The sequence below is a fragment of the Podarcis pityusensis genome (genome assembly GCF_964106645.2).
Source record: "Podarcis pityusensis genome assembly, chromosome: 4".
NCBI lineage: Eukaryota > Metazoa > Chordata > Lepidosauria > Squamata > Lacertidae > Podarcis > Podarcis pityusensis.
This window is the reverse complement of record NC_138027.1, coordinates 61,574,195-61,599,491: the sequence shown is the minus strand read 5'-3', so window position 1 is coordinate 61,599,491 and position 25,297 is coordinate 61,574,195. Positions and strand designations below refer to the sequence as shown.

Sequence of the window (25,297 nt, the reverse complement as noted above, 5' to 3'; positions counted from 1 at the left end):
TTAAAAGAAACTATTCCACACCAGCAGCTGACCTTGCAAAAATTGGGAGAGGTTAATGGGACCACAGAAGACTCTTTACACAGCTTTCCTGAACCATTCTCTTAATAAAAAACCGCTTGGGGGTGTTGTTGTTTTGAAATGCATGGATTCCATCTTATTAAAAATAACTTAGTTTTATGTTAATTTGATTTAAATTGGTTACTTGTCAGTGTTAGGAAAAGAACATATTCTTCATTGTTAATGTCAGGAAAGAGCAGAAATTCATTACTACTGAGGGACATCTACTTAAGGCATGAGCAATCTAGAGCGTTTTGGAGAGCTGCCCCTATTTGTGGAATACCCAGGTCCACAAACCACCGATATTGCTCTAAAAATTCAGACCCAAAACTGGCTAGTAAAGAGCTGCAAAAACACTTCACGTTAGGGCTTGGGATGCTACTGTAAAGACAAAAAACACAGGGATCTTATTTACCGTAATTACCAGAATTGCCAGTTGCTTAGGAGTAAGCCCCATTAAACTCACTGGAATAAACTGCTGAGTAGGGATGGATTGGTCTGTAGCAGGCATGTTTCATATGAGTTTAAAAGGGGGGGGGGGATGTTCTCTTTGTAAGCTCATCAGCACCGTGCCATGCTCTAACCAACTGAGCTATCCAAGCTGATATAACTAGTAGGCATTTTAACAAAACAGAATTTAAAAAAAACACACAAATAGCAGGTCTCAGAATTCTCTCCCAAAGGCAGCCTGTCTTGCTTTTTCTCTATTGGTTGATTGTAAATTGGTTAAGAAAAAAACCCCTTCCTTTTTAGGAAACTTTAGGCATCACTATTTTATGGAACTGATTTTTTAATAATCTTCAATTTTTATGTATTCTGTTATTTTCTGCTGCAGTTTTAGTATTAATTTATCATTTTATCTTGCAGCCACCTTGAACTTTTTGGAGGAAAGATGGGATATAAATATTTTAAATAAACAATCACCCTTTCACCTGAGACCTGTACGTAAATGGCATTAATGTTAGAAGGGATCCCTTTTAATTTAAATTACAAGGAAAGGGCCATGACTAACATAACATTTGACAGATGGAGCTTTTTCGTTATTCTTTTTCTAAAGGGAAACCTCACTATGATGCAGTGCTATATGGCTTACTGAAACAGTTTTTTCTTTTCTTTTTCCTTCTGTAGTTTGATCTACTTCTGGCAGCTTTTTCAAATGCTTCCTTTCTGTTATGCCACTAGCTATACACAGTGACGATCTTTCTTTTTTATCCCATCTCAGTCATCTGTCCCAGTAGACAGAACTGTACTGCAAAAGTTTGACACTAGACAAAATTGTACAGCAAGGTGTTCACTGTCTTGGAATTCAACCAAATCATGTCAATGATGGAGAAATGAAAAATGCATTCTGCTTTTTAAGTGTCCAGTTCAATGTCATTCTAAATCTTTGCAAAGTATCATTTCATTCTTCAGCTTTCTGTTGTCAAGTTGCTCTTGATGTTTGCCTGACAGTTTTTCTTGTGCTTTTTTAAACCTTTCATGCCCTAAAGTCTTCTATCTACTAGTATTTATCCTTTGGCATATTTTATCAAGTATTTTATATATATATATATTTTTTTAAGCAATTTATTGGGTTTTACAATAGAAATAAACATAATAAACAATATAACATTTGTCTTAACATAATTTCACATTTTCTTTGGACTTCCTCACATCTCCCGCTCCCACTTTCATCGTTATAACATTTTGTCAGCAATTTATCATCCTATTTACATTCTTATATCCCTTCTGTGTTTCATAATCTTATAGTTCTTGAAAGGAGTTAAATTTTCACAATCTTACTTATTTTCTTAAAAACCTCTAAGTTTAGTGGTGCTCAGTTATTTTGGTCTAGCATCCTATTTAGCATTCACTCAAATTACAATGTTTTTGTAAATAATTCTTAAATTTCTTCCAGTCCTCCTCAATCCTCTCTTCTCCCAGGTCACGAATTCTGCCGGTCATTTCAGCCAGTTTCATGTAGTCTATCAGTTGCATCTGCCATTCTTCCAGTGTGGGTAGATCTTGAGTTTTCCAGTGTTTTGCAAGAAGTATCCTTGCTGCTGTTGTTGCATACATAAAAAATGTCTGGTCCTTCTTTACCACCCCTTGGCCGACAATACCCAAAAGGAAAGCCTCTGGTTTCTTAGTGAAGGTATATTTAAATACCTTTTTCAATTCATTATAAATCATTTCCCAGAACGCCTTCACTTTAGGGCAAGTCCACCAGAGGTGGAAGAACGTTCCCTCACACTCTTTACATTTCCAACACTTATTATCAGACAGGTGGTAAATTTTTGCAAGTTTGACTGGGGTCATATACCATCTATAAATCATTTTCATTACATTTTCTTTCAAAGCGTTACATGCAGTAAATTTCAATCCATTACTCCACAACCTTTCCCAGTCCTCAAACATGATATTATACCCAATGTCCTGTGCCCACCTTATCATAGCCGATTTAACCGTTTCATCTTGTGTATTCCATTTTAACAGCAAGTTATACATCCTTGAAAGTACCTTAATCTTTGGTTCTAACAATTCTGTTTCTAGTTTCGATTTCTCCACCTGGAACCCTAGTTTCTTATCATTTTTAAAACTTCTTTAATCTGAGCGTAATGTAACCAATCTCGCACTTTGTCTTTCATTTTCTCCAAACTCTGCAATTTCCAATTATCTCCATCCTTTTCTAGTATTTCCCAATATTTTGGCCATTTAGCCTCCATATTGGGTCTTTTTCGGGCCTTAGCTTCCAAAGGTGAAAGCCACCTTGGTGTTTTATTTTCCAGCAAGTCTTTATATTTTGTCCAGACATTAAACAGTGATTTTCTGACAATATGGTTCTTAAAGGCCTTATTTGCTTTAACCTTGTCATACCATAAATATGCATGCCATCCAAAAGCATTGTTAAACCCTTCCAGATCTAACACGTCAGTGTCTTCAAGAAGTAGCCAGTCTTTTAGCCAGCAGAACGCTGCGGCTTCATAATACAACTTTAAGTCTGGCAGGGCAAAGCCCCCTCTTTGTTTTGCATCAGTTAATATCTTAAACTTAATTCTGGGCTTTTTGCCCTGCCAGACAAACTTAGAAATATCTCTCTGCCACTTCTGTATCAAGTATTTTATAATTCCCATTTTCAAATAATTAAATACCTTTTCAGTCCAACTAATAGGTTTTTATTCCTGATTAGTGTATTTAGAATAAGTTAGATTTTCCTTCTCTTGCTATTCCTTTATTATCCTGTTTTCCTTGACATACTTCAAAATACTCCAAGAGACCAACTAAAATTTAGATATTTTAAAAACTGATATATAGCCACCCTTCTATACCCCATGCAAACAAGGAACAATAAGTCACTGCAACGTAAATGAAGGCTGTGTATTAAGGGGTCAACTTTGAGTAAAGCTTAGTTGAATATCACCCTTAGAAACACCGCTGCACCATCCTTGTAAACCTTTGTTTTAGAAAGGTTTCTCAAAAGTAAAGTCCATTTTCAAGCTGAACCTATTTTTCCTCTGAAGCTTAAGTCTGAGTTAAGCCTAACATTGAAATATACTGCACTGTCAAAACATTTAGAGGTTATTAACCACTTAGAGGTTTTCCTTAATCAATCAAGTGGTATATAAATTTTGTTAAATAAATAAGTATCAAAACATGATGGGTTCCAGGTTAAGTTAGTTCCTCTTAGTTCCCATTTCAGTCTTAACTAGTCTAGCCATGCCTACTCAAAAGTAAGTCCTATTGAATTCAGAGTACTCCAGGTAAACTGGGTTGGGACTGAGTATACATGGCTAGTATTGCACTGCACTGTCAGTCATGATTTAAGTCCCACTAATTTCAATGCATACCAAGTGCAGTAAATTTACAATGGTTTTCTATACATATTTATTTGGAAGTTAATTCCAGAGTGCTCAGCAGGATCCAATCCTAGTTAAGTGTGTATGGGGTTGCAACCTTAATCTGCACACAGTCCTTAAATTTACTTTTTAAATTTATTGTTAGCACTTCTATCCCATCTTTCTGTTAAAAAAATATACAAAAGCATACATTTTGTTCAGCAGTCAACAGAAGCATTTTTAATTTCTGACACAAAAAAATCCATTATTAATAGCTTGCTAGCAATGTTCTCAATGGATTTATTCTTTGTAAAACATATGAGTGCATGAGTGAACTTCACAAGAATGCATAGCTAAGAATCAGTTTTAGGGGCCTAATACTGACATCTTGTTATAGTATTCCATGAATAAATCCTTATTGTTTCCTTTAATAATCCTTTTGTTTTCATTTATTTCAAAGACGAGGAAGAAAGACAAGTTGCTTTCACTTCTGGATGATATTCAAAGGCTCAAAGATAGACTTGTTGTGAATGTTATGATGATCCTACAGTTTCTTTTCTGAAATACTTCAAGCTTTTTAAGTATTTGTAAATGCCACAGCAAATTATTTATTTTGAAATTAAATTATTTCACAAACTCAAATGTTTTTCTCTTGCACTATTTTCCCTAAGCAAATAAAATCCTAGACATTTTAGTCTACTTTTAGTTCTACTTCCATCTTACTTGCAATGTATTCCTAAGTTTGAGAGGAAACAGTGTAACATTAATATAGACAGCTTATATATGCATTCATTTAATATAATCAATAGTTGATACAAATAGGTGATTTATTCGTAGCTCTAGCAGGCAGCAAAATGGCTAGTTAGCTCCCTTATTATTTTGAGTTACTTGCTCAGCTTTTGCAATCATAGATCTATGAATCACCATTCAACTCTAGAACCAGTTTTTGGTAGACATTTTTGGGGTGAGTTACACACAACTGGGGCTCATGTCTGCTCCATGCTGCAACTAGCGAGACCAGATATAAACACAGTGTGGCTCGGAGAGCCCTGGTGGCCTGGCCAGCTATCTGATCCTTTCCCATCTTCTTCCCTGCCCATATAAAGAGCAAAGATAGCTAAAAGGAGGAGGTCAGGAGCAAGAGGCTACAGAAAGGAGACTGAAGACTAATGGGAACACATGGACCGGCTTGTTTTATGCTGAGTGACTTATTTGGCAGGAGCTCCATTCTACCTCAAATCAGCAACTTTTGCACCAAGAATTGAAGGCCATGACAGTTCAGCACAGCGTGACTTCTGCTTACCTAAACTTAAGATAATTACACAGCCTTCTTTCCATGACTAAGTAGATAGTGCCCTCCTACTCATATATGCTGAAAAAACATTAATTGCTCTTTTGTGCTAATTGTCTAGAATATAGTCAGTCTTCCCTGCAGAAAGTAAGTTTTTGGAAAGATTCCTCATTTTTTGAAACGAATGCCTTCAGAAAAGTGATTCTAACATGACATACCGTATTTTTCGCCCTATAGGACGCACTGGCCCATAGGACACACCTAGTTTTTTTGGGGGGGGGAAATAAAGAAAAAAAAATATTCCCCCCCCAGGCGCGGGGCTGGGGCGGGGGAAGCCCGAGCTTCCCCCGACCCCAGCCCCCAGAACAGGCTGCTATCCGCAAGCCTTCCCCCACCAGCCCCGACAAACACTGAGTATTCCCCACCTCCCGGAGAAGCCACCGCTCTTTAAAGGGGCTGCACGGCTTCTATTGGCTCTTCTAGCTTGGGGATGGCTGCGCGCAAAGGAAGGCTGTTCCCAAGCCAGAACAGCGAGACGGAGGACTCCTTCTCGCTCTTCTAGCTTGGGGACGGCTGCGCGCAAAGCCTCTGCAGGGCAGCGGGGTGCATTCACCTCGCTGTCCTGCAGAGGCTAGCAAGGCTGTTCCCAAGCCAGAACAGCGAGACGGAGAGGCTCCGTCTCGCTCTTCTAACTTGGGGATTGCTGCGTGCAAAGCCTCTCCAGGGCAGCGGGGTGCCTTCGCCCCGCTGTCCTGCAGAGGCTAGCAAGGCTGTTCCCAAGCCAGAACAGCGAGACGGAGGGCTCCGTCTCGCTCTTCTAGCTTGGGGACAGCTGCGCGCAAAGCCTCTCCAGGGCAGTGGGGTGGAATTCCCCCACCTCCCGCAAAACCGGCAGAAGCCGTGCGCTCTTTAAAAGGGCTGCGCGGCTTCTATTGGCTTTTCTAGGAGATGGGGGAATTCCCCCACCTCCCTGAAAAGCCCGCAGGCTGCCATCCGCAAGCTCTGGAAGCCTGAGGGAAGTCGCGCCGGGCTCCCAAGGCTTGTGGATAGCTTCCTGAAGCCGGCATTCGCCCCATAGGACGCACACACATTTCCCCTTCATTTTTGGAGGGGGGAAAGTGCGTCCTATAGGGCGAAAAATACGGTACATCTTCAAAAAGCCAATTCATATACACCATGAAGATCTATTTTTGACATTTGTCTTCCTTTACTGTGTATGCTATTGCCTTTAAAAAGTTATTTCTTACCCCCCAAAAGTGCTAGGAAATATTGGTACTTTGGTACTCATCCTTATTTAAGTGCAGGAGGTGCTGTTAAGGCAAAGCCCCACTGGTCCTGATATTTTGCTGTATGAATATTCTTCAGAGTCACGTAAGGACTCAGCTACATTCATAAAGATAAAGTGTTTTATACAGTTGTACCATGGATCTGAAATGCTTCGTGAGTGTTCCGGTTTTCGAATGGTTTTCAGGAGCCGAACATCTGGCACAGCTTCCGATTGGGTGCAGGATGCTCCTGCAGCCAATCAGAAGCCACGCCTTGGTTTTTGAATGGTTCTGGGAGTTGAAGAGACGCCCAGAACACATTCTGTTCAAGAAGCAAGGTACAACTGTATGCGTTATAGCACTGTGACACCAGATGGCACTGCAGAGTCCTGCCTTTCACCAACAGGATTTCCCTTTATGAAGGGGTAGGAGCCACAACACTCAAGATCTGATTCCCACACTGTGTGGAACAAACCTCCTGATAAGACGGTATCTGCAGGAGGACCTCATTTGCAAAGCACAGTGATCAATTGTATATATACAATCTTTTAGGCATCCAGATCCCAAGCTGAATTGGGAACCAGAACCAGAACCTTGAATGTCAGCTTGTGCAATTTTTTCGATAGTGGCATAACATGGTAGGGATATCTTGTCCCAGTGAGCAGCCAAGACTCCACATTTTGCAGGAGCTGCAGCTTCCAGGCCAATCTGAAGAGCAGTCGTACCAGTGCACTGATAACAACGGTCTCGCTATCCTGGTCTAGAAATGGCTGCAGCTGTTTTACTAGCCCAAGGTGGTAGAAAGCAGTGTCTCTCCAGGGTTTTCAAGCAGAGGTCACATCAACTGCCACCTGATTCTTTTAGCTACAGTAGGTGCCAGGGACTGAAATTGGGATATTCTGCTTTCCAAGCATGTCCTCAACTACTGAGCTATTGCTTTCATAAGAATGTGCTGAACTGAAAATAATTATTGACACTACTCAGATATGAATAAAAAGGAAAAGAACCAGTGCTGAATTCTATTGATTAGAACCGTGACATTCATTACAAGAATACATTACACATAAAGGACAACGCCTGTTTAACTTTACTATTCATCTGCCATTGGGATATTTTTAAAAGGGAAATTAGCTCTTCTTTTGGTCAGTCTAATTCAGGAAGGTGATCTAATTAATTTTTCTTCATGATTCGTTTTCATTCATATCCCTTTTGTTGGCATTCTTATCTTTTACCGTAAAAGCAATCTGCTGTCAATTAAATGTATTGTGATAAATAGCATGCACACAATGATTAGCATATTAACATGATAGATGCTTCCCCTGATACTCATCTCTATAACTTATCAAAGTCTTTATTTTATCCTTACAAATTGTTACTGAAGAAATTATTATGGGGCAAAAATCATTATAAATATGGGGTGGTTTGCTGTTGATGGGATATATATTTAGTAAGACAGCTATTCTGTGTATATAAAGCATAAGATTAGCCTATTTTAAATCTAGGTCTCTCAGCTACTGAATTCTACCATAAATAAAATTCACTGATTAAGCTAAGCTTAGCTGTATGGTAAGTAGCTAAGATATTCCTAAAATACCTGAGCTGCCTTACAACATATAATTGCTTATAAAATTAATCACATCAGCTACTTCAGAACATTACTGGCAGAGATTCATGTTAGCCACTTCACTGAGCTCTCAGAATTCTCCACACATTTTCTTTATAAATATTTTCCATTATTAGCCCTATTCTGTGACAACTGCTGGATTCCTGAAATCTCTTGCTAGATTTGTCTGGAACTTTTTGCCCACATACTATGCACGTGTGCTCCACGCTTTCCTGGATGAAACTGATTTCTCTACTCATTTCAATCTTGCTTCCAATCTGGTCATGAGAATGAAATGGAAATGGTTGCCTTGGTGGATGACCACTGCCAAATATTAGACAGGGGGAGCACATCCCTGCTGATGCTGCAGAAGCTCTCAGTAGTATTTTGTACATTTGACTATGGTATGGTTTGTCTGTTTGGGCTAGGAACTAGAGAAACCACTTTGCAGTGGTTCTAGCTCTCCATGAAGGCATGTTTCACGAAGATGATGCTGGGTGACTTTTGTTCGACCTCATGGCCGTTGCCTTGTGGGATTCCTCAAGATTCTACTCTATACCCATGCTTTTGAATATCTACTTGAAACCACTAAGAGAGGTTATTGGGAGTTTTGAGGTACAGTGTCTCAAATATTTGTAAGAAGACAACACGCAAGAGGTTGCCACCTTATGAAGCCCACCACTTCTGGAACTTCCTCCTAGAGAAGATTTGTATGTCTCTCACACTGCTTACATTTAGGCAGCCAGTTAAAACATTTATTTTTAATTATGCTTTTGAGCCACCCTAGACATGCAGGGTTCTGTGTTATATTCTTTTGTTCTGCATTTCCTGTTATATTTTATTGTTTTGACTGTTTGTTCTTTCTTTGTTTTATCCTTAGGAAGAGTAGGGTACAAATGATTTTAAATTAACATATGGACCACTGAATTCCATGAGATTTAATCCTTAGCAAGTGTGTGTAGCTTTGTAAACTAGATCTACTTAGTTTTCCTTTGTGTGTAAGTATACAATGAGATTTGCCATCAGTTGCTGAAGCATTAATAGCCTGGACTGATTATCCTGGCATAGCCCTTTCTAGCTTTTTATTGGGTGGGAATATAACGTTTTGCTTAAAGGATGAGTTGAAGATTGTTTATTGACAATTAAAGTTCTTTATGGGATTCAGGGAGGCAGTGAAACAGCTGGGTGAAAGAAGAGATAGGCTATATAGGTAGTCTCTGTACGCCCACTACCAGAAAAACCACAAAGGGAGGGGGGCTTTCTGATGTTAGAGGAAAGAGAACAGATTAGTTGTAACAGTATTAGGATTAAAAATAAAAAATCAAATTATGTCTTGTGTGAACCATAGCAAAGTGTCTTGGTTACTGCGAAAGACATTTAAAAACAGGAAGTCAATAATTTAATTTAATGTTTGCGTACTGTTACCCTGCCATAGAAACTAAGATTTGAGAAAAGACCTACAGTAATTGGCTGACTGATATCCCACAGACTTTTAAATGCATCTGTGGGGTTATCGTTTTGTTGTTTTGGTTTAATTATTTGCTTGTATTTTATTCTGTGAACTGCCCTGCGATCTCTTTATGAAGAGTGGTATATAAATTTACAAAGGCCTATGCCACTTCTGACATGCATATGTTGAAACCCACTAGTATACAATGATATATAACTGTTCAAGAGTAGCAGCAGTAGTAGTCAAATTAAATATACACAAATTAAACAGTTTCACTCTGACATAATGTTTAGGTGTTAAAAACACTAGGTGGCAAAATACAACTCAGAAAATGGAAAAGTAAATGTCACATTTATCCATCTTTACCATGAGTATTATAACACCACCAACTAAACAGGCAGAGCAATCATAACAGTACCTGAAAGGACAATGGAGCAGGGAGGCACTACCACATCCAAAGCTTGCTAATCTGGGTGGAAAGTAGGGACATTGGAAGAGGTTCACCACCATATCCAGGCTGGCATAGCAGAAGGGCCCTTTTTGTGGGCAGAGGGGTGGCCTCCACAACAGTGGATTTTTCCTGTTAGCAGAGGAGTCTCTCTACCCAATCCTAACCGGCTTCAGGAATGCAGACTGGGGCCTTCTTAAATCCACCAAGCACTTGCATCAGTGGATAACTTCTGATGAAATGTATTCTCCTTTTCATGCATGACTTTTCTTTTCCTGTACTTGTGTCATGGCTCAGCTGGAGAATTCTTCAACCTAGATGACCCTGTTCCTTAGTGAAGCCTACAACCTGACTATATCTGGGAATGTGGAGGAGTTGGAACGCTTGTAGAAGGCAGCATACAGCGGGGCAGCAGAGTATAGCCCTGAGTCTGCATGAGCGACAGTATCTTAAATGGAAAAGTAAAGTCTCTGCATGAGCAAAGTCCTCCCCATGAGGAGACCTCTCTTTGATGCCAGCTGGACCCTGAGTGTAATTCTAGCTGTTCCAGGGGAAAAAAGGCCTCATTACCAGGCTGGAACAGTGTATTTCCACAAGACCTGGTAGGATACAGGACTGCTTCCTGACCTTGCCTGAATGGCTAGCTGTGTGTCCAGTCCCTTGGCTGTTGTGGACCCCCAGCAACTGGAGCCTGGCCTGAACAGAACAGCTTGTGGGTAGCACTCTATTTCCCCCCACTATCAGACCATAAACATTATTTCCCTCTGTGACTCTCTCTCTAAACACTGAATGTTGCTCTTTGTACAGCTTATTGTGCACATGCTTATCATTTCATTATTTCCTCCTTCCACTCTCCAATATCCAATGTTCTTCCTGCAGAGTTCAAAACAATACATTCTGTGTTCAGTGATTGTAATCATACCTGTTATGACAGGAACTCAAGAATAAAGGTGATTTAGATGGTTTTCAGTAAACATTTGCAGCTCTACACAATTATTGTTATTCAATTTCTTAGGGAGCCCCTGCAGGGCAGTGAAAGTCATTTTTATTTATAGCTCAAAGAAGAAGAAGAAACTTTCTATAGATAAAAGAAGAATTTGCCAAGTTTAAAAATTGTTTTAAAATTGCCAGGTTTTAAAAAAATATGCTTGCTTGTTTTCACACATACTCCCCTAAGGCTTTGAATAATTACTTTCCAAAAAAGATCTTTAAGTGAAGCTGCATTTACAGCATGCTCCTATCCTTTCAAGTAACTGTTGTAGCAGGCAGATTCTTACACAAGAGCTACCTCAGCAGCATATGCTAAACAGAAAGAGCAGCACACAGCCTAAACAAAATGTTTCAAGTCCTATTAATATCAACAGAAGTTAAGCATGTGTATCGCTCTTGCATCAAAATCAGATATTGCTGGACTAAAACTTCCAGCACCCCTGACCATTCGCCACACTGGCTGAGGTCGATGGAAATCTAAAGGGCTACAAATCCCCCAACTGTGACACAGAGCTTATTTCTGCCCATTTGGATCCCATCCAATTCTGGATCTGGCATATTTAAGCATACATAATTTTTTTCTTGCTGCAGTTCCTACCCAGCTTAAGGATGAGTTGTGATGTATTTATTTAAAATATATATCCTGCTTTTTACTACGTAGGAGGTATCAAAGTGGCTAACAACAATAAAATATAAAATAAATAAAATTCAGAACACAAACCAAACCTCCAAAATTTTAAACCACAAGAATTTAAAATCTTTTTTTTAAAAAATGATGGGAGCAAACAGGATGAAATGGTAGTATACAGGACCCTGCAGAGTCTCTGCTGATCTCTTCATTCCCTACCCTTGGAATAGGCCAAGACAACTGAAGGCTTGTAAACCAGTTGCAACCCTCTGCCTATTCGATCCTTTTAGGAGAATGGCACAAATACCTATTGTTCGTGCACAGCCCATCTGCACCCAAGACACAGAAGAAAGTGTGCTAGGGGTACAGAGAGACCAGAGGGGAAATTATCTTCCAACTCAACAATTCTATGATTCTATGAAAGGTATCTGAGAGATGTTGCAGACAGAAAGGTGTGTGGTGAGGTACCAGAGAAAGGGGAGCAACCGATAGGGAGCAGAGATGGGGTACAGAGAGAAACACGGGGGGGGGGTATATGTGATGTACGACTGCAGCAAGCCTGTGAATGAGGTGAGAGTTATGACTCTGCAAGTGCAGAAAGTAAGAAAACAGCTATGGGGTGGATAGAGCAAAGGCAGCAAAGAGGTTTGGAGAGACTTGCAGCGATGCTGAGAGAGACACATGAGTAAATCCCATGAGGTGCAAGAAGTAAAAGAGAATTGACCCCCCCCCCCAAAAAAAAAGATTAAAAAGAAAACAACAAATCAGATTGTTTTGTTAAACGCCAAAGTCATTTTTACTACCACGTGTTTAACATTGCTATGTGACCCTTGACTTAGTAAAAAATAAAAGCTGCCCTTGAAATTGTATACATAATGCACTCTTCAGTCAGAGACTCCTTGACACTGCTAGCTTCCTGCCCTGTTCTCACACAGGAGATAAAGTTCTTCCTAGAACAGAATCAAAGCAACAGCATCTTTTTCCTGTATCAACACTTAATTTGATTTAATCTTTTTTTATTAAATCTCTTTTAATCAAGTTTCACAAGTTCTGCCATGGGGCATTTCAGAATATTGCCCACACCCCTTTCAACAGACAGTGACTAATTACTTAGCTTCGAGTTTATATAAGGAGCTATGCACCCAGTAAGCACATAGGGAATCTAATACCTGGACAGTGACAGGCTGGTATTTTCCAAGCTAGTAACTAAGCCTCCATGGAGCCAGGATATCTTGGTGATAACAACCTGTAATATTTTGCCCTTGTCAGAATATTCTGAACTTGTTTAGATTGTTCATATTTATGTAGTTTGTACTGGGCTTAAAAGGCAGCATTTTGTCACAGCTGTTGACTCCTCCCTGAAACTTACCTGGATGTCCAGTTTAACACAAGTGGAATACACCCAGTATTGTTATTTCTCTGGAGTTGGAATTGAAATGTATTTTTTTTAAGGCAACCAAAGCAACATGATTACAAAGTCTTTCAAATGGTAATTGCTCTTTTTCTTCTTCATTTTTTCTACTACAAACCCACCCATGTGTAGGGTTGTCCTAAAAGTAAATACCACCTGTAAAATGATCGTCTGAACACTTCTTCAGGTATATAGGTGAATGTTTAATTACCTTGATGTCAAAAGCCCCGGGTTGGCCCACTTGGTTGTAAAGCTCCAATTGTTCTTTGATGGGAGAGAGCCACAATTTCAGCTGACTTAACTGTTGTTCAAGCTGGTTCAAATTATTCAGCAGGTGCTCAATTTCTTTCTGTTTCTCAGGCAGATCTTTGGATACCTTTTTAAAAACAGAAGAAAATCATTTGCTTGGACGAAAACTGCAATTCTGCTGCACACATAGCATCATGCCAATAAATTATGCTCTGTACAAAATTTACATTCTTTATAAACATTAACTGGGAGTCTGATTAGCCCAAAAGGTTTAATAACTGAATAATAGTGGCTATGATCAAGAGAAAATTAGGGATACCTAAGTCCCATTGAAATCAATGAGATTTATACCACAGTTAAGCTCTTAAACCTCATTGATTTAAGTTGGATTATATATTACTGCTTTTCTCAGGATGTGCTCTAGTCTATGGCATTTCAAAATAAAAAGGAGTGTCTCTATGTTATTAAAAAGTAATTGCTCCAGTGATGGGAGTGGGGGAGAAATTGTGTTGCGGCACAGTGGTGGCTGAAAAACAGGCCACAGCTTTATTCCAAATACTTTCAGTTGGTTTGCTGTATGGGCCAGAGACTTTGGCTTTAACTTGCATTGTCAGACTGCAGGGAGGCAGCTTCTACAGTGGCCCAATCCAACTGCTGGGTAAAGCTGTAATGCCTATATCTACGAAACAGCATAGGAAATATGAGGCTTATCAAAGGAAAGGTAATAGTCCCTCTATATGATTCAGTTATGAGACCTGGACAAGACCACACAAACTCAGCTAAGTTTGACTCAAATATAACCCACTGAAATTAATGAACATGACTAAGTTAGGTCCATTTATTTCAGTGGAATTACCCTGAGTAAAACTTAGCTGAACAGCACCCATTGCTGCAGAACAGGCTTCTAAAACAGCACACAAACAGGCCCTTGTCCAAGCTCAGCAGCTGCCTTTAGACATTTTATCCTATAAAATAGAAAAATATTACAACATGCATTTAAGGCATTGTATAGTTCTGAAGGAACCAAAAGTAACTGAGAAGTGGACTTTTGTGTATCTATAAAAAATAACAACTTTTTAATTTAAAAATACCTTTATTTTGAAAATTTGTATACAATATACACAATATGAAAATACACGTACACCATAATAAGTTATGCATCTCATGCACATGCAGTACTCGTCTCTGTACTCTGATTTCAGAAAGAGCAACATCAATCCCAGCAATCAAAGTATACCAGGTGAAGTATACCAGGTGAAGTTAAAAGTCTTGAAAATTTGATTTTAAGAAAACAATTAGCTGTGTTCTACATGTCAACTTTATGCAGAAGCTGGAATGATGAACATCTCAGTTTTATCACCTCATATGAAGGCAAGAAGGTAGTAGTTAGGTTTATTTACTCTCTGCACTAAAATTGTGCCTATTAGTGCCAAGCTGGACACGATAACGTGCGAATGATTTAAAAAAATATAAAATTGACAGTAAGTAGCAGCTGCAGATGATCCAGAGTAGCACAGGAACGTCAGTGGGTAGGGGGAGAAATTTTTATCTTCCTCCCACCTCCACCTCCAAATGTGATCCTGCTGAAACTCACCCCATCCACAAAGCTGATATTTGCATTGTGAGGACTGACTCCATTGGTATTCAACACTGATGAACACTGCTGCGAACTAAATAGATAATTTGAATATGAACACATCCATCTGAAGTTGATTGGCGATTTAGGGATTTGGGGTGTAAACTAACGGGTCATCTTGCACTCATGAAAGAACTTTTGATCCATTGGATGCTCCCCCCCCCCCCCCGCCATGGCACTTTCTACATTGTTCTGAACAATCCTCTAAATTTCTGGAGCTGCTTTGGTGGTGGTGGGCTGCAGGTAGAAGTGGGAGTTAGCAAAAATTATCTCCCCTATATTCTTCTGATGGTAAATGCATTCACTGGCATCTGTGTTCATAGGCACAAATCTGATTGCACCAATAACAGTTCTTCAGGCTTTGTTGAGGATTCCTTTCTAAGAACATAAAGAAGAGCCTCTTGGATCAGACCAATGGCCCACTTGGTCCAGCATCCTGTCATCATAGTGGCCAACTAGTGAGTATTCTGAAGTATATGCACGTAATAAATCCCTAAATACAGTTTATTATAGTCACATGGAACCTGTTGCATGGTTACAACTTCGGGAATCTTGTGGTAGGTACAGACAGAGCCAATCTAAATGATTATTAATGCACTTTTAAAGCTAGAGTCACTGTCAGAGGTCTTATTTTTATACAGTGGTACCTCGGGTTAAGTACTTAATTCGTTCCGGAGGTCCGTTCCTAACCTGAAACTGTTCTTAACCTGAAGCACCACTTTAGCTAATGGGGCCTCCTGCTGCTGCCACGCCTCCAGAGCCCGATTTCTGTTCTCATCGTGAAGCAAAGTTATTAACCTGAAGCACTATTTTTTGGGTTAGCGGAGTCTGTAACCTGAAGCGTATGTAACTGAGGTACCACTGCATTTTAATGTGCATACTGTTTTTACCCTCCTCCCCAATTTGGGCAAATATGAGCAGAGTTCAAGTTTGAGCAGTTTCCAAATGTCAACCTTTGATAAATGGTTGTTCTGAAATCGTACTTTTATCTGCTTATTTTCTATTGCATTTGTATCTAAAAGGGAAAAATTGTTGTTGGCATCTGTCTGACTTGAGAGTCAGTGGAGTGCACCTCTGGAAGTGAACTAAAACCTCTTTAAAAAAAGGTTTAGGGAAAACAGGTTTGGTTGAAGATAATAATAATAATGATGATGATGATGATTTATTATTTGTACCCCTATATGAACTAGACATAATTGTAAGTTGCAATGAAAACTATTGTAAGGTAGCAATGAAAACTATGGACCAGACACCAGTTTAAAAACACAGTAACATTAACATTAATGCTCAGCGATTTAAACCTCTCAAGTTTTCCACCAGCTATAGATCCTGCAAGTTTATTTAATTTTCAGAAATTTAGCAATACACACTTCAACTGTAGCTGGTGGGAAAGAATGATCATTACCACACATGCTCTTTGACCAGTCTTCTACATACAGTTCTTACAAAATAATTGATATCAATCTTAACATCAAAGCACTACTTTAGGTAAGATTAATTAATTAATCTAAAACATTTGAAAAATCTGAACTTTAAACATGTTAGTTTAGGAATTAATTAAGGTAAGTTAATTGAAATCTTTGCAAATGAATAATTCAAAAGATTTAAACTCTGTATTTGGTAGTAGCTAAAGGTCTTAACTTTATATAAATTCTCCCAGTTCTTCACAAGAATATTCATTATTACTGCAGCCTTGCAATTATGCTACAGCAATCTTCATTCCCTTAATCCTGCACAGCTAAATAGTCATAATTTTATTGTGGGTACTAATATTTCCTCTTTACTTAACAAAATGTCACCCAAAATTATATAACTGAACAGGGAATTAAATATGAATAATGGGTTATGACATGAGATTTTGGTTTCCTTTTACAGCTACAAGTATTATTCTCTATCATCCATTTCCGCTTTCACAGAGTCAAAAGCCATTAAATGCCTTTTTGCCCACAGATAAATCTAATTTTATCAGATGAGAAAGCTGCAAGCCTTTCTTTCAGACTTGGATTTGGCAAATGACATTAATCCCTTTATAACCTCCAGATTAACCACTACTGCAACCCCACTAACTAGGGTTAGGAGTCACTAGGTGAACATGACATCAGTACTCCATACATCGAGGGCTGCATTTCCTCAGGGGTAGTTGCTTGCAGAACTAGCAGTGGGTGCACCCAAAATCAATTGTGGGTTGTTTGAAGCCAAAGGTGGGCAGGACTACTTCCCCTCACCCCAGCTCTGAAGCATGGATTAGTTTGAAAGTGTCACTCTCTTCTTTCCCCCCACAACTGAAAAAGCATAGCCCTACCTTCTTTTCCATCAATTAACCCAGTCTCACACATACATCCACTCATTCTGACATCCATTTAGGCTTTCCCCTCCACACACATCATCAGGCTGAGGTCTGCTTTTACTGCTGCTTATGCTGGGAGACGGCTTCCCACTTTTATCATATCTGAAAAAGTTTTGGGCCCGCAGATGCAGCAGTGTGAAAGGCTGGGACAGTGTTAATCTGCTGAAGAAGACCTTTGCATGTGAAAGTTTATGCTGCAATAACCCAGATAGTCTCCAATCTGTTAAAGCACTAGTGTTACTGTGTTCTGCATATGAAACTTAACAAGAATGTACCACTGGACAAGTTACTTTAGTTATGTGTTGCTCTTGTATTTACATGAAAACAAAACATTTTTTTTTTGTGGGGGGAGCACTAGTGTGTCATATTGCTGCTATAATCATTGGTAATCTTCTGGAACGTTTATTATCATGTATTATACTTGTATACCACCATCCAACCATGTTCTCTGGACAGTTTCCATGAACAATAAAATACACACTCGCAATTCACAATATTTGAACTGAATGAAGTTATGAATTGAAGTTGTTTCAATAGGTAATCATGAAAATATCAAGATAAACACAAAGGCATCAAAATTCTAAGGGTGCAAAATAAAGCCTAGAAAACTGTAGTGGAAGCCACCTCTTTATCCTCTTTTAGATTGCAATGCCAGGCAGCGCCAGAGCTTTCATTAGACAAACTAAGGCAATTGAGGCACAGTAGATTCAGACCTCAGTGCCCTAACCAGCTGTCCCAGCCACCTGTCTCTTGGGAGGTCTTTTAAATATAATTTAGCTGCAAATTTTAGAAAGCATAACATTTCAATAATTGAAGCATGGGTGATTATTAAAATTGCCTGACTGCATGCATTCCATCTGATAGGACTAAGTGCAAAAGTTGAAACTATAAAAGAAAGGAGATCCCTTTCAGACAATGGCACTGAATGAATGTAAATAGGCAGATTATATAATTGTGAGTAAAATAGTTAATAGCAGGCTGAAGAACACAGTCAAATCCTATTAAAGACACACTCAGCCTAAAGGCTACTTGAGAAATAGAGATTTTGCTACAAATGTGTTCATACACATACACACACACACACACACGCGCGCGAAAGGAAAGAGTTTATGTTGAAAAGTTCATTGGGTGGTAGTAATTTTTAAAGATAATATTGTTTTTCAAAAGAGTACTCAAGTCAGGAAAAGCAGGTACATCTCAATTATTTTATTTGTTTCTAGGCCCTCAGTGTGTACATGATATTACAAACTTCTGTTTCACCTTCATACTGTTTAGGTTAAACAGCATGACTTAAAGAGATTTGTTTTTGTTCTTGTTTTTATTATGTATTTGTGTTCTCATTGTGTATTTTTATGTTGTAAACCCCCCGTGAGCTTTAAATGAAGGGTGGTATACAAATTCAATCAATCAAATTAGGTTAAAAATATTAAGCATAGTTATTTGTAACAAAAAAAGAGAGTGTATGCTATAACCTGGGGACTTTGACTGAGGAAACAGTACAGGAGAAAAGTATTAAGCACCCATTCCTCAGACAAATTAACAGCCCTACATGGCTGCTTCAAAGTAAAAACAAACAACAGAACCAGCCATCTAGCCATAAGCACAGATCTCTCCCACCACACCTAGTTGAACAGTCAGGTAGGTAAATACTGCTTTAGACATCTGGCAAACATTACATAGAAATAATCACATTGTGGGTATATCTTGCCAAGATTCAATGTGAACGATCAGTTAAATTACAGCCAGTGCAAATTATACAAACCATAGGCTTGTGCATTGACATGTTTTGTTTATTTCCTTGTGGCTGGCTAAAAGAATGGTCCAATGCTTTCCCCAGAGCGATAGGAAAGGTTCATGCATTATAGTCATGCTACTTCACTACAATGCTTCTGCTGAGAATGTAGGTACAACAAATCGATTTGCTCTCGCAGTGAATAGCAAAATGGTCTCTTCAATGCCTAGTAATTATTAGGAAATAAAGAAGCAGATGGAAAAAAGAGCAAAACAAGAATAATCTTGACAACCCACTTCTCTAGAACTAAGGTGGATAAATAAGGAAAACACAGCTAGTGGCACCCAGCTTACCTTCATTCACCTCATCTGCCTCATCCCTCCTGCCCGATATTGGATCAAACATAAGTTTAAAGAGTAATAAACTCCTTCCGGCAAACCTACGGTTCACTAGCTCCAGGCCCAATCTACAAATGCCTTTATTGCACAATAAAAAAGCAAGAAAGACATTACAGAACTGTTTCGCGTCCTGGCAGGTGGTATATGACAAGAACTGCATGCATCACAAAGGCCAGTCTCTTTCCTGTGTTTTGAAGCACCAGGTTTACCCTGCTATAGCAGGAAAAATATAACAATTAGGTTGTCTAAGTGACGAAAAAAATCAACTAAAGACACTTAACCTAAAAAAAATAGTGTGCAATACAGCATAACAATACCTCTATAATTAAAACTATTCATAAAGACAGCATTGTTTTCAGACAACACTTTTGTATCAGGGCAATATACAATAAATGATAACACCTAGGTTTTAACATCATGCTTTTGAATGTGACCCTTCACCTCTATTCCACTTCACAATTTTACGGATTTTGACAAAATCCAGGTACATACCCTTCAAACATTTTGTAGAAATACGATTTTCAGCTCAGCATTTAAACTATCATTCACATTTTCTGGGCTTATACAGGACAATCCTTGTATGAGTGCAACACTAGTAAATTATTATTATTACTACTTATTAAATTTCTAGACCACCTCTTTCATGTTTCTCTTCCATCATGCCAAAGGTGATTACCTCTTCCAAGGCTGATCTGCTGCAACAGGGGAGTCAAGGTCCTGGCAGATGCAAACAAGTCACAGCGAGCTACTTCCAGTTCTGTCACCTCTTTCAGGCCAGAGTGTAAAAGGCCACAAACTACCCAGAAAAGCTCTGTTTCTGCTTTGTGATACAGCCAGAAGATGTAGATTGTAGATGTAGATTGGCTACAGGTGCAGAAGTGACAAGACTATTGCTCCTCTCAGCTGCCAGGGCTGACTTGCCTGATGGTGAGAGACTCAGCAGCTGCAAGGCTAGCAGGGTGGAGTGTAGCTGTAGATAGTGAAGTCTTTCTTCTTAATTTCACTCTCCTATTCACCTCCTTGCCACAAACAGCAATCCCTTGATTCCTGGACCACAGGATGATTCTTCAATATCCATATTAGTTTCTCTTTGATAATCCAGGACTTCATGGTTGTTATCAAAATGTGCAGGCATATTTCTTTATTTATAGGTCAACAGAAAAAAGGTATCTCCATAAATATAGTTGAGTTCTTCTATAGTGTTCATCCGTCATGAACATCTGCTCTGTTGATAGTGTGTATTTTGCCATTTTCTTCTCAGAATTACTGATTTCATCTGAGAGAATCTTAACCATGTAATAGCCTCCATCTGATTGTACAGTGTAATATTTAATGGATAAAACTGTGTCCTAAGGCTGTGCTTTTTGAAATGGAATAATATGAATTCTAACTCTCATTTTACTGGTTTGCATTGCTTATATTTTAATCTCTGAGAAATGCAATTTTATGCTATTTCCCCTAACCAATTTAGTATAAGACATTTTTAATACAATCTGGCAAAGAGAACAAAGCTGTCTCAGTTGCTTCTTATCCATTATCTTTTAGGTTAATAAACTATTATTTTTAATCAGCAATCTGTGATAGTAGAGCATTAGGTTTTCTGCTTAAGTGTTACTAAAGGACAATCATTATTTCAAAATAATTGTTGGCCCACAGGAAGAAAAACAAAGTACATAATCTCAGAATCAACATTATATGACTCAGGCATATAAAAGCAGATTTTAAGTACACAAATAAAAGCAAATAAATCCATATTTTATCTGAATGTTGCACTTCAATTTCTTTTCTAGACTAATGGTTATATGCTTAAGGAAACTGAATTTTATTGCTGTGGAGAAAGTTTAATTAGTATTTAGATATGAAAGCTCCGATATGAAAATTCATAGGTATCATTGCTTCTGCAATATTCTATCCAATCAGACAAAGCTATTCTACCAAACCTTATAAAGAGATGCTGGTGGAGTCTAAGGAAGTACAGAGCCACTAAACTCAGGCACATACTTCACTGCTAAAACTATAAATGCCAACATGTCAATATAGCAATATTAGAAAAGGTATCAAGAAAACTATTTCATCTACAGTCATGGGGGGGGGAGTACACTCTCTTTGAATTCTGTAGTTTTACATATGAAGACATAATGACAATCACCTGTTCCTTAGCAGGTTTTAAAATTAGGTAAATACAATCTCAGATGAACAACACTGCATGACATATTACACTGTTTCTGTACACCATGACTGTAACTTTGACATACTATTAATGAGATACTACTGCAGAATTGTGGGAACAACCAGCTGGCCATCTGTGCTGCATCTATTATACCCCAAAAACATCCAGGGAGGGGGTGGTGGAGCTATAGTGGGTAGGCACAAGCTTTACTAAATTTACTTCCTCACACGATATGAGTCTGGAACAAATGGCTCTCCTGGCCTACCAGATTTACAATTATGAAGGTCATTAAAAGGGGTGGAGGGAGAGAATGAAGAGGCACCAAAAAATGTGCATAGATAGCCATAATGGCAGAGTAGGCCACTGTTTGGACTTGGAGAGGTCAATGTGTATTACCATCTTGAAGGCACTGTACAGATGTGTGCTACATTACTCTAGTTCCTCCTTGCCCTTTACTATGAGCCTAGAACGCACAAAAGAGTTTTTTAATCAACCTCAGTAGGGCGAGGATAGGGAGGCTTCAAGCTTGTGGATTCTTCTTTGCTTCTTACTAGTACCCTACAATCTACCAACTGGCGTAAAAGCCAGAATGAACAAATTCTGAGCCTCAAGAACTGAATGGAACTCAAATAACAGGTGCTGCAGAAATACAACTTGAAGAAAGAAGTCTATACCAGTGAAGCAACAGTCCACATACAACAGTGACATGACTCCCCAGTGAAGGAGTGGGAAAGTTTGACTCTCCTCAAGTTGTCATTACAGGCATGCTTATTTCTTTAGTAAATTAAACGGTACAGATAAATCTGAATTGCATGCTGAGGGAAGCGGTGTGTGTGTGTGTGTGTGTGTGTGTGTGTGTGTGTGGTGGAAATAACTGCTGAAAAACACTGGAAACACCTGCAACAGATTACAGATACATGCTGCAACACAACTGTTAATATGCCTAACCTTTATCCAGCGATGGTTAGCCTCCTTGAGTCTAGTGTCAAGCTTATGTTTTACTTCAGGGCTCAGTGATGCACTACCAAGTGCTTTTCCTCCAGCTTCAGTTAATCGTTTCAGTATTCCCTTGTGTGGAGGCAGTTCTTCCACTCTTAACTGGAACAGACAAATGCAACATTTAAAATGAACTGTAGTAGAATTTTCAGCTCCCTTATCTTCACCTCTATTGATTAGTTTATCAGCTGAAGTAAGTAGACTCAAGAGCTCAATTCAGCACAACGTATCCACAGCTTTTGTTCTAGGTTGCTGTGCCTCAGGAAAAGGCGATGGATAGCAGTCCTTCTTTTGCATTAGAATGATTCCCACCTCCGCGACACAGCTGCTCACCAAAATGGCAAAGCCATAGAGGAACGATATAAAATATTTAAAGCTCAGGAGAATAAAAAGGTCAAGTACTAATTCATAATATTGCTCAGAATTTAGTCACTTGGTGTTTCACAGCCCCCCCCCCAAATGGTTAACTGTAATGATTTTCTTTCATATTGGCCCAGTCTGTATATATAACCATAAACTATGGCTTAGTGATATGCACACAAACCTGAGGCTCACATGCACTCTCTTCTCTAGTGTGACTGAGAGGAAAGTATCCTAAGTTTCCACTTTTAAACCAACCAGTTTTCTGTTACTGCCAAACTCAGGAAACTCCGTTTAAGCTGTGGTTTGAAAATAAACCAAGATGATAAATTCTGGTTTGATTCTGACTTGTTTGAACCACCATAATTTATGCTAACCAGAGTTTACCGAATTCTGGACATCAGAAGGAACACTGGATTGCTTAAAAGCAGAAGCAAAAGCTTCTTATCTCTTAAACTCACAGTCATACTGGAAGAATTGAAGGCACACAAGCCTGAGTCGCATGCTAGCCCATGCATATAAAGCTAAACATCAAAAAATAGCATTTCACTTTGTTACACAGCTTCACCATAGCTGTGATGAGATTCAATAGAAATCTGTAACCTCCCAGTGATATGTGTAACTCTTTCATCTGTACTTGTATACCTGTATACACTTATTTTCTTTAAACATTCTGTGACGTTAATTTATTATGGATGTGTTTGGGGATTTCTTCCTCCAATTATTAGATTTTTCTCCATGCAGATTTATTGTACTTCTGCCTGCTGCAGAAGTTATTCCAAGTCTACTACTACTACTCTGTTGTGTGTAGGTGTTGTAGTTTTAGCTATATAAGGGCAAACATGGGACTTGTGTCAATGTTGGTATATAGGCTACTTTTACACAAAGTTTCACAAATCATCATCATTCATATACACCCTTCATATAAACATGCAGTGGAAACATTTTATTTTGCAGGCATGGAAGCCACCCAGAGTGGCTGGGGAAACCCAGCCAGATGGGCGTGGAATAAATAAAAGTATTATTATTATTATTATTATTATTATTATTATTATTATTATTATTTCCTAGAAGTGCATAAGGAATGCAGTGCCAAAAGTTGTATTTATGTTAGTTTTTATAGGCCACTTTTCTGCTGAGAACATACAAAGCAGCAGAACTACTCCACCATGTATGTTAAAAATACTAGAGAGGCCAATCACAGTTCTCTCTACTGCCCAATGAAATACAACTATCTTAATGGCTCAGTAAAAGGTCTGTAGCACAGGGACTGACTATCTTGACTGTGAGCCTTGGAAGACCTGTTCCCTGCCTTGCAGGCCTTTTCCCATGTGGCGAAAGACATATCCCTTGTCTATCCTAATCACAGAAAATCAAATCAAGAGCAAGAAATTCATTTGAAGAAGAAGGCTTCTGCACACACATCACTGGATCAGAAACAGTAGGCATAACTTTCATGTGCATGTATGTGCATGTTGTCCAACCACGCTGTATTATTTTCAGTGGAATGTGCATTCAGATGTGACATAACTATATTGGGCTGTTACACTTTAAGAAGGTGTGTTTTTGGGGGGGACCATCCAAATTCAAATGTACAGGTTTCAAGTTTCAGCAAGAGCATTGCAGTTTTGTGGACACTGACACTGGCAGTGACATATTTAGATTGACAATTTCAATGCTCAGAGCACGTTATCAAATTTTCCTAAGATGAGACAGAGGGCAATAAGCATAGCACAGCTCTGCCATGATCATTTCCTCTTTGCTGCCTCATCTCAGCATATCTTGACAATCCTCAGTTTAAGAAGGAGTCAGAACAAGGACATTTCACAGAGATATATATATTTTTTAACCCACTTCCTTGGTTATAGTTTAACAGGTCCTATACATGGCAGAGAAATACTTCCTTTTCCTTCTTCTTAAGTTCCCCCATAGAGACAAGTGTTTCTGCCCTTTTCCAAACCACTTTAATCAGAGCTCAATCATTTCTAGAGTGTTTTGCAGCATTAAGGATTGGCATGAATCAGATATTTTAACGCTATGAACAAGCTAATGAATTAGTTCTCCAATGAAAAACTTTTCCTAGGATAACTAACAGCACACTTTTACACATGCTAAATCAGAGGAAATGCCAACTGTGTGTAATGATGGTTACTCCCAGATAAGTGGGCATAGGGTTATACACTGAAGTTGCAATACTATAACCACTAACTTCTAAGTAGATATTATAATATTGTGCTTTAACAAAGAAGTAGAATATTGAATTCTAGAGCATCAGTGTTTCTGGAAGTTAATTCTTGCACTTGGGTATGAATTCTGAAGTCAGACAGATTATAAAATAAAAAACTGGAATTAAAAACACTAAACAATAACACTAAACTGGTGCCCCCCCCCCAAAAAAAACCCACATTACTTCATCGTTGTATATTCCTTACGACTATGGAGCTATTTTAT

General features: G+C 38.7%; 1 protein-coding gene across 10 annotated transcripts in view; it reads right to left on the bottom strand.

The window, feature by feature from the left end:
- The window catches only part of DMD (dystrophin), a 1,019,805-nt gene that overhangs the window by 294,894 nt on the left and 699,614 nt on the right, over window positions 1-25,297 (bottom strand). For all 10 annotated transcript variants that reach the window (XM_081003446.1, XM_081003453.1, XM_081003448.1 and 7 more), the window contains 2 exons: window positions 22,439-22,588; window positions 13,170-13,334 (listed from right to left, as the gene is read on the bottom strand). In XM_081003446.1, the coding sequence (XP_080859572.1) occupies window positions 13,170-13,334; window positions 22,439-22,588 (315 nt within the window). The remainder of the gene's footprint in view (window positions 1-13,169; window positions 13,335-22,438; window positions 22,589-25,297) is intronic.